The sequence below is a fragment of the Lonchura striata genome, chromosome 2 (genome assembly GCF_050655825.1).
Source record: "Lonchura striata isolate lonStrDom1 chromosome 2, ASM5065582v1, whole genome shotgun sequence".
Classification (NCBI taxonomy): domain Eukaryota; kingdom Metazoa; phylum Chordata; class Aves; order Passeriformes; family Estrildidae; genus Lonchura; species Lonchura striata.
Window position 1 is genome coordinate 134,770,622 of NC_140704.1, and position 14,830 is coordinate 134,785,451.

The 14,830-nt window shown below is 39.3% G+C and overlaps 1 protein-coding gene across 1 annotated transcript in view; it reads left to right on the forward strand.

Annotated features, from left to right (window-relative positions):
- The window catches only part of LAPTM4B (lysosomal protein transmembrane 4 beta), a 60,650-nt gene extending 46,625 nt beyond the window's left edge, over positions 1–14,025 (forward strand). Inside the window, exon 7 of the mRNA XM_021543256.4 lies at positions 11,975–14,025. Within this exon, the coding sequence (XP_021398931.2) occupies positions 11,975–12,049 (75 nt within the window). The 3' untranslated portion in view covers positions 12,050–14,025. The remainder of the gene's footprint in view (positions 1–11,974) is intronic.
- Positions 14,026–14,830: the final 805 nt, after the last annotated feature.

Consider the following 14,830-nt stretch of genomic DNA (forward strand, 5'->3'; position numbering starts at 1 on the left):
AAATACTTTTTTGCAGTGAATAGTAGCCAGGGAAATATTTTTAAATGAGCTGACACAACAAATTAATATCCCTGGCGTGACTCACTCTGAGTCCATTTAGGGCCTCCAATGGAGTCCAGGCAAAGGACCCATGACCTTCCTTATTGGAAACTGTCTGATGAAACATGCAAGAGAAAAACAGGACATAGATAAGAGGAAGAAGAATCAGGGACAAGAAATAAAGGATATAAGTAGAACTACCCAGTGCAATAAGTAAAGGGGACGGTTCATTAATAATCCAATATAATACTCTACATGAGACCTAGAAATGTGGTTTAAATGCTGGAGATGTTTTTCTTCAGAATTGCACTTTGTAAACATAAAAACAAAGCTATTTTTTAAAATGAGAATTTTATTTAATCTTCAAAGGGCTAAAGATTCACATGGATGCATCCATTCACATCTTGTTAGTATGCATGTGCCACATCTGCAGTTCTTCCTCTTCTATTTGATTCTGAGTTCCAGAAAAGTATCATGATAGACTGCATCTGCCAACAAACAGCTCTTCAGCTGCTCCAGCATTTCATATTCTACTTGCAGTGAAGTCCCATGCCTTGTCAGCTGGCCTTTAATCTTAGCATAGAGATTGCTCCTTTATTTTTTTAACTTGCCATCTATACTCAGCTCTTGCTTTCACTTTTTCCCTGTTTATGGAAGATTTTTTAAAATAAAGTCCAGCGTTTCCTGTGGCCTGAAGTGCTTCATGCTGCCTGTTTTCTCTGTTGCTTAGTGCTATAGGCTAATTGCACTTCTTGTATGGGTCTCAACTATTATTAGGTAGCTGCTGTCAGAAGCCAGCAGTACTGTTTGGAATGGACTATTAACAGTGTCAATCTGGGGCAAATACCTTCTTAAGTTTAAAAATAAGATTTCCAAAGCATTTTCATTTGTCATGAAGTTATAAATTTACCTGTGAGCTAAATTTCAAGTTCAAAATATACATGGTTATCTATTTTCCTAAGTAGATTGCGAATCTGTATTTATTTGCAGTTGACATATTGGAATTTGGAACTAATATGAGACAATTTGTGAGAGATTTACAATAAAATAGACAAATCTGTTCTCAGTGTTGATAATTAGGTTAAAAAGAAGACATGAAATGGGTATGTGTAATTTAAATCTTCCAAATATTTTTGAGTTCACTAATTGGGTATGTTGCAATGTAGGAAAAAAACAGTGTTTATAAATTTGCTGTGTTTCTTTAGTGCTTTTTATCCTAATGGGATTGATTCACTACCATCTGACAGCTGCTACTTTTTGGGCTTCAAAACACAAGTCAAAATCTTCAGTATGATTCCAAGGATACGTATCAGTGCAGCAAAAGTCAATGAGAACTTAAATCCCTGTTGCTCAGGATGTATGGGTCTTAAGCTGAGCTGTGTGTGAATTTTCCAGGTCAGGCTCAAGCCATAGTTATACTGTGCACCAGTGGAGGGGGGAGGTGAGAATTTGCTCAGGCAGGTGTAGCTCAAACAGGGAGCTGCAGCAGGGTGTGAGAGGCAGAGTCCCAGCAGAAATGAGCCATGCTGGGGCTTTATAGTCAGAGTTGTCCTGTGCAGGAGCCCTGCCCTGCTGCAGAGCTGCTCCCCCAGGCGTGGTCCTGCTGCAGCTCCAGCACTACCTCATCTGCTGTCACCTCATCACATCCTCCTGCACAGCCAGCCCTGGCCTTTGCCAAGCAGAGGAGGAGCTCCTCACACATCCCAGTCCCTCCCTCCCCAGGGCTCTCTGACAGAGCTTTCCCAGCCCTATAAAGCAGTCAGATGCTGAAGGACCCTCAGCAGGGTGGAAGTGGTGACAGCTGGTGGCTCAGTGGGTGGCTGTGTTCTCTCCGAGATCGCCTGAGGCCACGCTCGCTCCGAGCAGCCAGCTGCCCGGGTTTGGCTGTGGTCAAGAGGCCTGTCCTGTGGTTTTTAATGGTTTCAGTTAACCTCTGGACTTTAGTCTCATTGCATTTCCCTTTAGTGGCTCCCTTAGAGCAATTGCGCTCTTCCCAGGCGACCCTTGGGACACTTTATGGACATGGGACTGTCCACTGCGGTCTGTTCCAAACTGCACAGCACGTGTGGGTTTGGGCCTCTGTCTTATGAGCAGTGAGGAAACCAAGGTCTGCTTTAAATTAACTCTAGGACAGACAGAAAGAGCAAGGCTGAGTGGGTATTCATCCACCAAATTTAGAAGATATGCAAAAGTTTTTGGGGAGTTTCTGGCTGACAGGTTGTGATTTACTAACAGTAATAGATTTTTTTAATACAGACAGGAGCCTTTCCAGCAGCATCTGTAATGTAAGCATGGCTGTGATGACACTCTTGGAAGATAATCAGTCCTGTTAAACAATTTGGGTGTCCCATGTGAGCTATACCCAGCTTTCTGTCTTGTTAACACTTGAGTGGAATACACGATGTAATTGTAAAAGATAAGGTTAGAAAGAGACGTCGTTTAGTAATTAAAAAGTCCACTGAAAGAGTAGTGCTCTCTCACAGTTTTCTGCACTTAAGACATCAACCATTTGTTACACAGAGTAAAAGTATGCTTTAATGTCTTCAATAATGATGACTTGTAGACGAATATACCCTGAGAAAGCATGTGTTCATCCAGAAAATGTGCATTTTGAAAAAAAATAAGGAAAATTTGAAAAAATAATACTGTTCTCCCTGAACAAAATCACGATGTACAGCTAGAGATGCTGCAGTATGAGGCTGACCAAGATGTAGGAAAGATGTCTGTGACCTGAAGAGGGCTGTTGCTCCATGCCTCTGAATGGAGACAGTAATTACACCATTATTCTGGATGACTTTTATGAGGCTACACATGATGAAACAAGACAATAGCTTCCTCAATTCAATCTTCTTCCCACGCAAGGGTAATCACAATCTCTCCCTAAATATTGTTGTATCCTAGAAATATATACATTTATTCATCTATCTGGAGTGCTGAAAACATTGTGCTGCTTCACTAAAGAATTTCATAAACTCATGTAAAGTTTCGTAAATAGTGTCTTGGAGAGCTGTTGCCTTGGAATAAACATGCAGTTTTGCCAAAGAAAAGCCATACCAGCTCTAACTTCGCACAGATGATTTTGGAGCACTGAACCCTACTTCTTTACTGAATGAGGTTATAAATTATCTCTGAGCTATTCTGCTTCCAGTTACTCCATCTGTAATTGTTCTTGTGTGGTTTCTAAAGGAAATGCATACATATAAACATGAAAATACTTCCTGTCAATATTGAGAGGAAGATTTCTTGGGATTTATTTGAAAGACAACATGTAATGAAATTATTGAATAGTAATTAACTAGCATATTTTGGACAGATTTTTCAAGCAAAAGCATCCAAATGAAACCATAACAGCATCTGTGTATGAAGCAAAGTCAAACATCTCTCTCATTTAATATTAAATAAGATTTGAGTCAGATATGAAGCTTTGGCTTTGGCCCTATACCCAGGGCTCTTTTTATCTGGGGACAGGGAATAAAAAAAAGAAAGATAGGAATAGATTTTTAGACATTGCCCTGTTACTTTTTCAGAAGTATTTGCTTTGACTGGACTCATTTCACCAAAGCATCCATTTACATTGTAAATAAGCACCTTTGAAGCAGATATTCATAAGCATTTATGTATAAGAATTGCTTCTAAAGGGCAGTTGATCTCATCTGGAAGATCATTTGACCAGGTCAGGTGGGTGAAAGCCCCTGCCACTTTCCTGAGTTCCAATGTAGGTCAGCTACATCCCCAGCACCTTTCACATACCTGGGCTTGGAGCTCTCCCGTCAGCCTAGACCCAAAACTGTCAAGTGGGTTTCTTAGTATGAATAAAGTAAGTGGGGGCTGCACTGCAGAGGAACAAGGATCCTTAGTGAGATGAAAGAGGGCAGAATAAGACAGAACTTAACAGAGGTCTTTAGAGTCATGAGTGGCAGAGGGATGCTCACTGACTTAGAAAAGAGCTAAGGGACACTCAGTGAAATAGCTGCTGGCAGGTTTCATAGCAAACCAAAGGTATTTCTTCTTGAAATACCTAGATGAGCTGTGTGTCTCCTCCCAGGGGACATTGCAGAGCTAGACATCAGCATGAATTGAAATGCAGGCTAGAAAAATTAATGAAAGAAAAATTCCTTTAATGACCAGTAGCCCAGCAAGTCCTTGATAATCAAATTTCTGACAGTTTAGAGAATATTCTGGGCAAGTTGTAACTACATATGCTTGCACTGCTCTTTCTAAATTTCTTGCATTATTCTGTCTTGTGCTTCTGTTTCCTTATCATCCACCACTTATTACTGTATCTGGATGGACCTTTTAACTTATCTATGAGAGCTGTTCCTACATGCAAATGCTTAATTGCAGCATTCTGAAAGCTAATCTGTACTTCTGTCTCCAGTGCTTGCCTTGTATGTGACATCTGACTGCATCTCATCACAGAATTATTATTATTCCTCTTTTTTCACTACTGGGAAAAAGCTCCCTTTTCTCCTGAAGGCTGTCAGCCTTTTCGTACAGTCAGTGTAAAATGTGAATTTGTGTTAAAGGATTAAATATAAAACTGAATTCTCAGTGGATTTAGTTTTAATACTTCTTGTTTCTCCCACTGGTGTGTGCTGTGTGCAGTTTTGGGCACCACAATATATGAAAGATAGAAAGCTATTAGAGAGTGTCCAAAGGAGGGCCACAAGCATGGTGAAGGGTCAGAGGGGAAGCTGTATGAGTGGCTGAGATCACTTGGTCTGTTCAGCCTGGAGGAGAGCAGACTGAAGGGAGACCTCACAGTGTTTTACAGCTTGCTCACAAGAGGAAGTGTAGCAGCAGACACCAATCTCCTCTCTCTGGTGACCAGCAGGAATGGCCTGAAGTTGTGTCAGGGGAAGTTTAGATTGGATATCAGGCAAAGGTTTTCACCCAGAGGCTGGTTGGGCACTGGAACAGCTCCCCAGGGAAGTGACCACACCACCAAGCCTGACATAGCCCAAGAAGCATTTGGACAATGCTCTAAAGGACATGGTATGACTCTTGGGGATGGTCCTGTGCAGGGCCAGGAGTTGGGCTTCAATGATCTTTGTGGGTCCCTTACAACTCAGAATATTCTATGATTCTGTGAACTCTTGGAAACTCATTATAGAAAAAACATATTTCTTCAGATACTCCTGATAAATGCTACCTCTTTTCTCCATACAGAGAAACATTGAAAAATTTTGAAGGTCAGCCTCAATAAAATCACTATAATTAGTAGCTTCCAGTAAATTTTGTACAGGAAATAAGACAAGTGCTACATTAATAGGCTTATTTACTTTCAAATAAAATACAAAATTTATTAAATAATCAGTGATATTTACATTTAATCCACAGCTCATTGTCACACAAAGTACTAAAAGAAATAGCAACCACTTTGTGGCTCAAGTCTCCAAAACAGAGCTCAAATTGAGGAGATCTGGATTTCAGAAATTTTTTAGGAAAAAATTTACCTTAATTTTACATTTTCCTTTGTACTGTCAGACTGCTCAGAAAAAAAAAATACATTGTCAAACTTGACAGGGAAACATTGCAAAGAAAGAATTATTCTAAGCCTTTCCTGCCTGCAGAGTGAAGCAATCAGCTGGCTATAGCTGTGTATGCACACAGACGTCTTCTGTTTTCCCCAGGTGATCTTTATAACATCTGTGTAGTCAAGAACCCAACAGCACATTTGGGACTATCTTGAATGGGACAGGTGGTCTTGATGGCAGCCTTCCCTCTAGAGCTGTTTGTAGGCTGGCTGCTGCTTCACTGCAGCTGAACATGGTTGCAGTTAATGGCTCCTCAAAGCACCACAGCTGTGGAAGGAAATTCCACTGCTCTTGGCTGGGTAAATGACAGGACAGCCGGGAAGTAAACATGAAATTAGTAAATGTGATTGTGTACCATAAAACCCTCTCCAAACCATACAGTAGTGTCAGATTGGTGCAAGTCGGTTGTTGGCCACGTCTGGAATCACTGAAGTGAAATGAACCCAAAGCAGAGGGCTGATGCAATTAGGCATATGCTGCTTAAAACCTCTTCTTTCAATTGGTTGTCTCTGAACCTGATGTATCAGCCTTGTGCTGTATCGAGGAATGTGCCCTGCTTTAGGAAAGCATGTGGTGACTGTATTTCAGCACTGCATTCAGCACTGGCATATTCTTCCCATCTAACACTATTCACTCTTTGGTTACTCTCCCTCCTCTTTTAATAAACAGACAATACAGCCTGAGCCTGCTGACACTTGGTATTTGACCTGTGTGGAACAAAGGGCTCCTTTTGCCTTCTCTTTATTTCCTCCCCACATACTCACATTGGCCTTCCCTAAAGATTTGTGTGTCTAAGATGTAAAGGTCACTTCTGCAGAATAATTAATTATATGCAGTATATACAGAGCTGTGGTGAAGAACTTTAGAGAAACATTTCAGACATAGACTGAAATTTCTGCAAATACATATTTAGTTTGTAAATATTTCCACAATTTAACACCTGTCTCATACAGTCATATCCAAGTGTCATTGAAGAGACTTTTGACTCTGCCTTGATGTTTCCAACATTATTTTAAGAAGTTTCAAATAATACACCTGTTTTATGAATGTGAGATCCTTCTAAGGCAAAGTCAAACAATTTGTTAGAAATCCAAATGATAGCAACAGGACCATGATTAATTAGCAGTAGTAATTACCCTAATTCCACACAAATATTTATTGTCACCTGTCCCCATCATCTCTGTGCTGTAACCTGAAGTCCTTCAGTATAAAGCAAAGGTGTTTTTACTGAAAAACTAGTTTGAGAAAACATCATGAATGCTCACTATAACCATCAGTACTTACCATAGGCCTTTTTAATCTATAGCTTTTTTTTGGCATTTAAGTTCTAGAGGGTGTTGGATGAAAGTATATTAGAGTTGTGTTTGTTTCTAACAAGACATCAATAAGACTTTTTTGTCATGAGTCATGGGAACTTCCAAATGTTTTATACAGCAGTCAAACAGAATGCTGTTCAAACTGAAAGCTGTTGTGTGGCAACTGTACCATTCTATCTAGTGGAGAATACAAATGGCTGCTGGAAAAAGCAATCCAGAGCTCTCTGGAGACACATAAAGATTTATGTTGAGTTCAGTGAGGTTTGGGTGAGAATGTAGAAATAATGAACTGATCAAATATTTTATTTTACTCATACAGAACTGAGCACATCTCCTTTAGAAAGGGGAGATCTAAGAGCTTGAGTTCAAATAGGAATCACTGCAGCAATATGAGAAAACTTATGCTGAAGAAAGAAAATTTTCTCCTGAAAGGTCAAGTAAATGTGGAATTAGCTGCACAGATATGGAGTGATTATTGAAATAATGCAATATGCCCCCAAAGCAGGCAAACAAAGAAAGAAACAAAACACTGTTGGGACAAGATTAGCTACAAATGGTTTGAATATAGAAGTATTTACCTGTGTTTCTTCTCAGATATATTTCTGAGCAATGCCTTGAAAAACTTATTCTCCAAAACCAGATTAACTAGAATGTAAAAAATATGAAATGACATAAGCTTATATTAACTGAATATGTTATAGCCATTGGCAAACTCATTTGGTAATTATTTCTTTCAGAGAAGGTCATCCTGTATCATGTGCTTTATAATAGAGATGCTTATGTAATACAATTTACCAAACCATTCAGATGACACCAGCTAAGTCAGGAACAGGATTTCTTAGGGGTCAGTTATGGATTACTTCTGCCTATTATACATGACTGCTTATCACAAAATGCTTAAATGCTACTGGAAACAAAGCCCAGCACTCAGCATTCTCTGTCCCACTTGAGCATAGGGCTATGCAGCCCCATTTTCCCTCTCTCCCTCCCTCCCTCCCCAACTGAAAACCTTATATCTAGAGCATTCATATGGCAGATTGGAGCTGTGGGTTTGAACCCTCTTGGTTTGAGACTCCTAGAGCTCTGATTTCAGAGTCTCTTTGTGATGCTTTACACTAGACTATTGTACAAACAGTGAGTGATGTTACATCCGGCTGCATCTTAAAAGATAGTGTTAAAATGGTACTTGCTTCTAAAATAAAATTAATGCTGTTATAGGGCTTCTGAAAGAAGTTAGGAGCTTCTGTCCTTTAGATTTTAGGCATGCTATAGGACTGAACTCTACAACTATTTAATCTTCCAAACTTGCTTGCTGGTCTACTGAAAAAAGCCAGAATGTCTTCACATAGGGATCACTGAGTGCCAAAAAATGGGTGGCCTTCATAATTTTTATGGTAACTTGTAAGTGACAATCTAAAACACTCTGCAAACATTCATCCCACAGCACTCAGGCAACTAACCTACATTTTTCTCAATTCACAACAAAGAAATGCAAAAATGTAATGCCTGGGAAACAAAATGCCTCAGTTATCTGAGTGGAGATTCTGCCTTGGGGTACGATGTACCTAAAATGCACATATTTTTTGTACTTTGTCAGTTAATTCATTCTGTATCCATTCTAATCAGATTCATAGATAAGACTGAATAGTGAGTTTCTATTTTTCCAATTTCTGAATTAACTCTTTGGCTCGGTGCCTGGCTTCCATTTTCTGTCTCTGGAGAGTATAATGTACTGCCTGAATATCTATGCTGATTTATATTCACAGTGCTTATCTGCTTCCATTAGCCATCATATAAGGTTTTCAGTTAGGTTTGAAGGACATGGATGGATGGATGGATGGATGGATGGATAGCAGATAGTGGAGAGGAAAGACAAACACCTGTGGATCCGCTGACAAGATTTGAATGTTGTAATTTCAAAGTCTGTGGTCAAAATGATGGTTACAGTTGTGTTCCATTGAGAGTGGGGACCCACAATCCAAAAAGTTGGTCAGGTTATGTACCTTCAAGTTAGGACAGGAGCACTCAGATCCCTTCCAGGAAGGGTTTCTTTGGGTCTGATGCAACACTATGGAGCACACAGTTTTCTGATGGAGGGTTCCCAAAATGAGTCAGGGAGTGTTTGGAGTCCTTAGTGGTCCACAGTCCTCTCTAGGAATATGACCACTGTTTGACCCTGCTTCTGAACTTGTGCTGTGGTCACCACAGAACAGGAAAATTTGCTCCAGAAGAGGACTGCCCTACCTTTGTACAGTCCCATCTTTCCAGGAATGTTCTGTTCCAACTTGCCTACTTGAATGGTCATTAGTGTTTGAGGCATAGCAATACATTATCTCTTTGCTGTCTCTCATGGCACATGTCACAGTTGAGACAGCCATGATATACAGAGTGTCACCATACAACTTCAGAAGGCTTTATGCATTCACCCATACAGAGTAACATCCCATCACTTGTATTCTTCATCTTACATGCATTCACCTGTGTGCCTTCTGTTCCCTTTGGTGGTTGGTCAGTGCACCTGGGCACTCCACGGTTCATTTCTTTCAATGCTGTTCACCTGCTTTTCACAGCTGTACCCATTGGGGATGAGGCTCCATGGCAGCCCCACTCCCAAATACCATAAACTGTGTAGCTACAGCTGTTGCAGCTTCTACAAGCATTCCTACCTCCTCTGACTTCTTGTCGAACTGTCAGTGAGAAAATGTTTTCTGAGGGCCCTTAGGGCCATTTACCTATGAGGTTTGGGTTTGCAGAACGAAGAACAGTGTGTAAAATCCTCACCAGGAGACTTTTCTCCTACCAGACAGATTTTTCTTCATACAAGAGTGAACAGAATAGAGAAGTTCTCTCATATCATTAATTCTCCAGGCCAGGAGACCTACTGAAAATGACAGCAACCTCAATGCTGAAGTAATAATATTGATGTAAACACAGGAGTCTTAGGACACATGGGTTTAAAAGAGGATCAGAGCACAGGAAGAGGTCTTATCCATTATTTATCAGGTCATCTTTATCAGCTGGAAGATGGACAGCTCTTTGGACACTTCTTGTCACACCTGATGAAACAGACTCTGAACCTGAAAGAAATGGATCATCACATGTTGGGGCTTAGCATTACAAAAGTGCAGTAAGACAGCTATATCTTCACAAAGGGAACTTCATTTTCAGAGTCATCTGTAGATCAGATTTAATTACTAATTATATTGTATCATAACAAAAGAATAAACATGTTTCAGTATAATTGAGAAACTAGTGCTTTTTTAGTAACATGAGGATTTTACTTTAAATCCTGTTATAAAACTAGTGATCAGTGCTAGGGAAGGGATTTAAACTATAGTGCTTTTCACAGTTAACATCCTTTAGAATTGTGATTTACTGAGGTTACACTGCAAAATGTATTTATGATTTTTATCAAAATATATATTTGAAATTTGAATGTCCTAATTTCACTAGATAAATTGTCATAAGATGCTTGCAGCCTTTAAGGGTGATATAGTTTATTAAATGCTTTTCAAATACGAGCATTTTTAGATTGTGTAGTGCATAAAATACTGCATTTACAAGCTCAAACATATGGTATTAATGAAGAGCAATGGCTCTGACCATTTCCTTTTTTAAGTAATGAAACTTTTCTGTTTAAGGGCTGAAGATGCCAAGGTAGCCATTCTGTAATCTTAACATGCACAGATGTACTTGAACACGTGGTCATCAATGCACATTTGTAAACTCACATGAGTATAATGTGAATCATACTTGGAACTATCCCACAAAAGTCTGTTCCAAAGCCTATTTAAATCTACAGAACAATTCCTACTGATTTTGTATGTTGTGGTTGAGGTCCAAAAGGAATGAATATGGATGTTTCTTTGCAGAAGGCAGGTTATCAACTTCTATAAGAATTGGTGAAATCCTCTCATGGCAGAACTCCCTATGGATATTCCTTATGTACATTTAGACATTCTGCTTCGCATGCTCTTTAATGACCAAGAAGTGATGCTGATAAATCTGGAAATTCCATTATGAATAATTTAATAATTTATCATCAGCTGCATAAATCTCAGTATCTCAGCTGCAGTATCTCAGACAGTGCACTTCAGTGGTATTCTTATTTTTATTGAGATATTTTAGGAAATGTACACTCATTCTTCATTCAGACGTCTATTTTATCCTCAGTCCCTGCTGGGGTCCACAGCCCAACTCCTCCTTTGTTTTTTCACATGCAAGCTAACTAATGTCAGTGCAGGTACCATTAAAAATTACATGATGGCTGGCATGCTTGCCTAAACAAGTAGGAATCTTGGTTCAAATCTCTTCTGTGCCCTGTGTGGCCTGAACTCGCATCTCCCATATCCTAGAAAGCTGCCTAGACTCCAGTGAGAGGGGTTGATATATGACTAAACCTGTCCTAACTTCTCGTAATTGCTATCAGATGTTGAAGGATTCACTGAAATGCTTCTGGGAGTATAGATCTTCCTTCTCATGGCTGAGTACTCCAGAAGTACAAAACTGGAGATTTATTTAGACATTGGGTAATTTGTTCTCCATTTACTTTCTTTTTCCCCACTCCAAAATAATTATTGGCTATTCCAGGGTGGGCTCGGAAGGAGAGGTTTTTGGGACTTTTCTCACTCTGGCAGTTTGAGCGCATCTTCAGGAGACAAGGTTTAGCACTCTTGACAGAGAGAGCTGCAGAAAAAGCAGCCACTATCACTGCCAGATTGAACAGATTCAGGTACCAGCAGTGAATGGATGAAATCAAGCTGTTACTGAGGTTACTATGAAATGAGAAGAAATAATGTTTTCTTTTATAATGAAAACAGTATATATATTGAAAAGGAAGAACCTCAAGCTAATATTATTTATTTTCCTCACTATTCTGCTCCTGCTTAATATTTTACTCTTTTTTGGTTTGTGGTTTTGTCTTGGGGGCTTTTTTTGTTGGTTTGTTTAGGGTTTTTTGTTGGTTTGGGGCTTGTTTGGTTGATTGGTTGGTTGTGGACAAGGCCTTAGGGATTTTATTTTCTGTAAATTTTATCATCTGACTTATTTTTTAAAAATAAAAGCTTTTTTCCTTTCCTGCAGGTCCTGTTACCACCATATGATGATCCTGTGAATGGAACTGCTAAAGATCCACCACCACCTTATGTGTCAGCATAAGTGAGAATGCTGTGTCCCTAGGGAGGATAGTTTTACTTTACAGACATTGAAGCAATAGTTTGATAATTTCACTTCCAGGATATAGCCTCTGTGGGTTACACTTTGCAGTTTTGCTGACATATTGAAACCTAAAATGTATGACTCATATTCTGTAGATAGTTTTAATAATTTGCTGCAACTACAGTAGTGTTTCAGAAACCAGTGAACTAGTTTCAGAATAATTCTGGGTAGCACTAGGGTTACAGTAGTCACTGAATAGCTTTTTCCACCATATCTGACATACAGTACTAGAGAACGTAGAACTTTGCATTTGCAATCAGGTTCAGAGTGTAACTTTTTTTTTTTTTTAATTTGTAAAACTTTCAGAGCATTACAGATATGTTTCTTACAGATATGTTTCTCAGATGCCCACATTCAACTTTAGAATACAGACCAAGTAAAAAAAAAAAAAAAATAAAGACATTCCAGTTCATTCCTCTTCAACAAGTATTTTTGAAGCTAATATGCTATGAGTGATGATGATGACTGCAAGAAGAAGAATTAGTTAGTCTTATGCACTGTTCTCACCAACCTGACTAATGGGAAACATATTTAATTGGGAAGGATAAGTATGGGAAATGGCAATAGACAAAACACCCTATGCGTAACAAGCCAGAACCTGTGGTCTACACGGACTCACTTTGTCCCAGCCTGAAACCATTCTAATGCTCGGAAAAAAGTAAACAAATTATGATAATTTTCTTTTCCACCTACACACCTTTTTCCTCTCCACTAACTTCACAAATAGTATTTTGAGGTCACAAAATCCCTGCTTTAAAGTCCCATGATTAGGTGACAAAGCTGTGTCTTTCACACTCAACATGCAAATGCTTTCCCATCGGAATGTGCCTGTAAATATTGCAATGTTCTGCTGAGTGTAAACTAAATTATGCAGATTCTAAGAGACATGTTCCCAACCTGTGGAGCACTTAAGCATGTAATTTCCTTGAGCTTTAGCAGATAATGTTTTGTCTATTTCTCATATACATCACTGTTGGGGGATTAGATTCCTTTTATGACTGAACTGGTTGTACTGAGAATCTTTCTCATGGGGCTTATCCATCCATTAATGTTTGTGTGAGGTATTTATTTCTTTTCTAGAGAAGTGCCTCCTGCACATGCAACTTTTTATTTTGATGAAGTTTCTACTTTTAATTGAAAAGAAACATGAAAAGGGAATACAATATGTGTCTCTACCTCTCCTTGTTTCCCTCTGCATTGTCTCCTCTGCATTTGGGACGATTGTACAGGCTGGAGCTCAACTGGTGCCATTGCACAGCACCCCAGGTAAAGGGCAGTGCAGAGCTGAGTCACACTTTGGAGGGGCACCAAAAGACACCAAGGTGCCATCTCTCCTGTGACTGGGTTGGCATGTGAGCCCACACCCTTCCTGAGGAGGACACCTGTTCTCACCCTTAGTGCATTGACTCCATTCTAACAACTGAAGAAATGAGGAAATTATCCTGACTTTTTCTGGAAAAGAGCTTTCCAGGGGAACACAGGACCAACAAATTCTTTTCACAGAGATTGCAACTGTGAACTGTTCTTGTAGAGGCCAGGGAAGGAAAGGACAGACTCTTTCTGCCTGTTTCTTCTACACCCCTGGCAAAAGGCAGGTCCCCATCTGCTTGTTGAAGTTTTAGTTCGTGGTTTATCTACTCTGAGATCAAGCTAAGCAATGCATTTAAATAAACTCAAGAAATCCATCCACTGATCCTTTCTGAATAATGCCATCTACTCTCGTTACAGGTATCTTTGGGAATTAATCTGAATTTGGGGGTTGTGATGGCTGGCTGGGCTTCTGAGCTTCATTTTCTTTCATTCTTGACAGATGTGTGAAGGATGTTAGGCAGTCATCTGTTTGAGAAAAGCTGGTTGTAAATACATTGCATCTGTGTATACAAACTTATCTACAATAAAAAGGATTGTTTCCTCAATATTATGGAAATATTTTTTTTAATTGTCTTCCAAGCACAAACATACACAAATTCATGTCCAATCAGTCTGTCATAATAGAATTTTCTCTGTAGAGGACTAAAAGATAGTTTTTTAGTCCACTCGCCAGTCAATTCATCATCTTTACCATCATACTGTATAAATGGAGGAGAAGACAGTAAATTCTATAATTTATTGCATAGTGAGACCAAAAGATAATTCAAGGTTTTAGTTCATTGTCCAAAACCACAGGCATTTTTTCAGGTCTGATGAAGTGTGTAATAAAGAACAGGGCTAAACTGAGCTACACTGAAAGCTGGGGCTTCTTTTTCTCCACCCCTAATAGGGATAACGTGCTAATTCACATGAAATTTCTTAAGACTAAGGAATCAAGACTTCTTCATACACCCCATGTGTGTATAAATGTGAGTACAGTGTGTCCTGCCAGAACTCCCCTTGGATTTGGTCCAATTTGATTTAAAGAGGGCAGGAAGGTTGTGGTATCAAAACCATGATATTCTTGCACACAGAGTAAATAGCTGGGTAGGAGGTAACAAATAATGTAATATAAGTTTAGTTCTGGTGACATATCAGAGGATGCCCATGACAGATGAGTTCCACTCCTCCCAAAGTAAAAGGAGATTCTGTGGGTTACATGAAGAGACATAAACTCAGATGTTGAATTCATTCTCAATTTCCGTGTATAATTCTGGGGTATTTACACCACAGCTTTTCTGGAATTCATTTTTTTAATAGTCCTCTGCGACACAGGCTATTAAAAAGATGGCTTCTTAAGTTTCTGTGTTT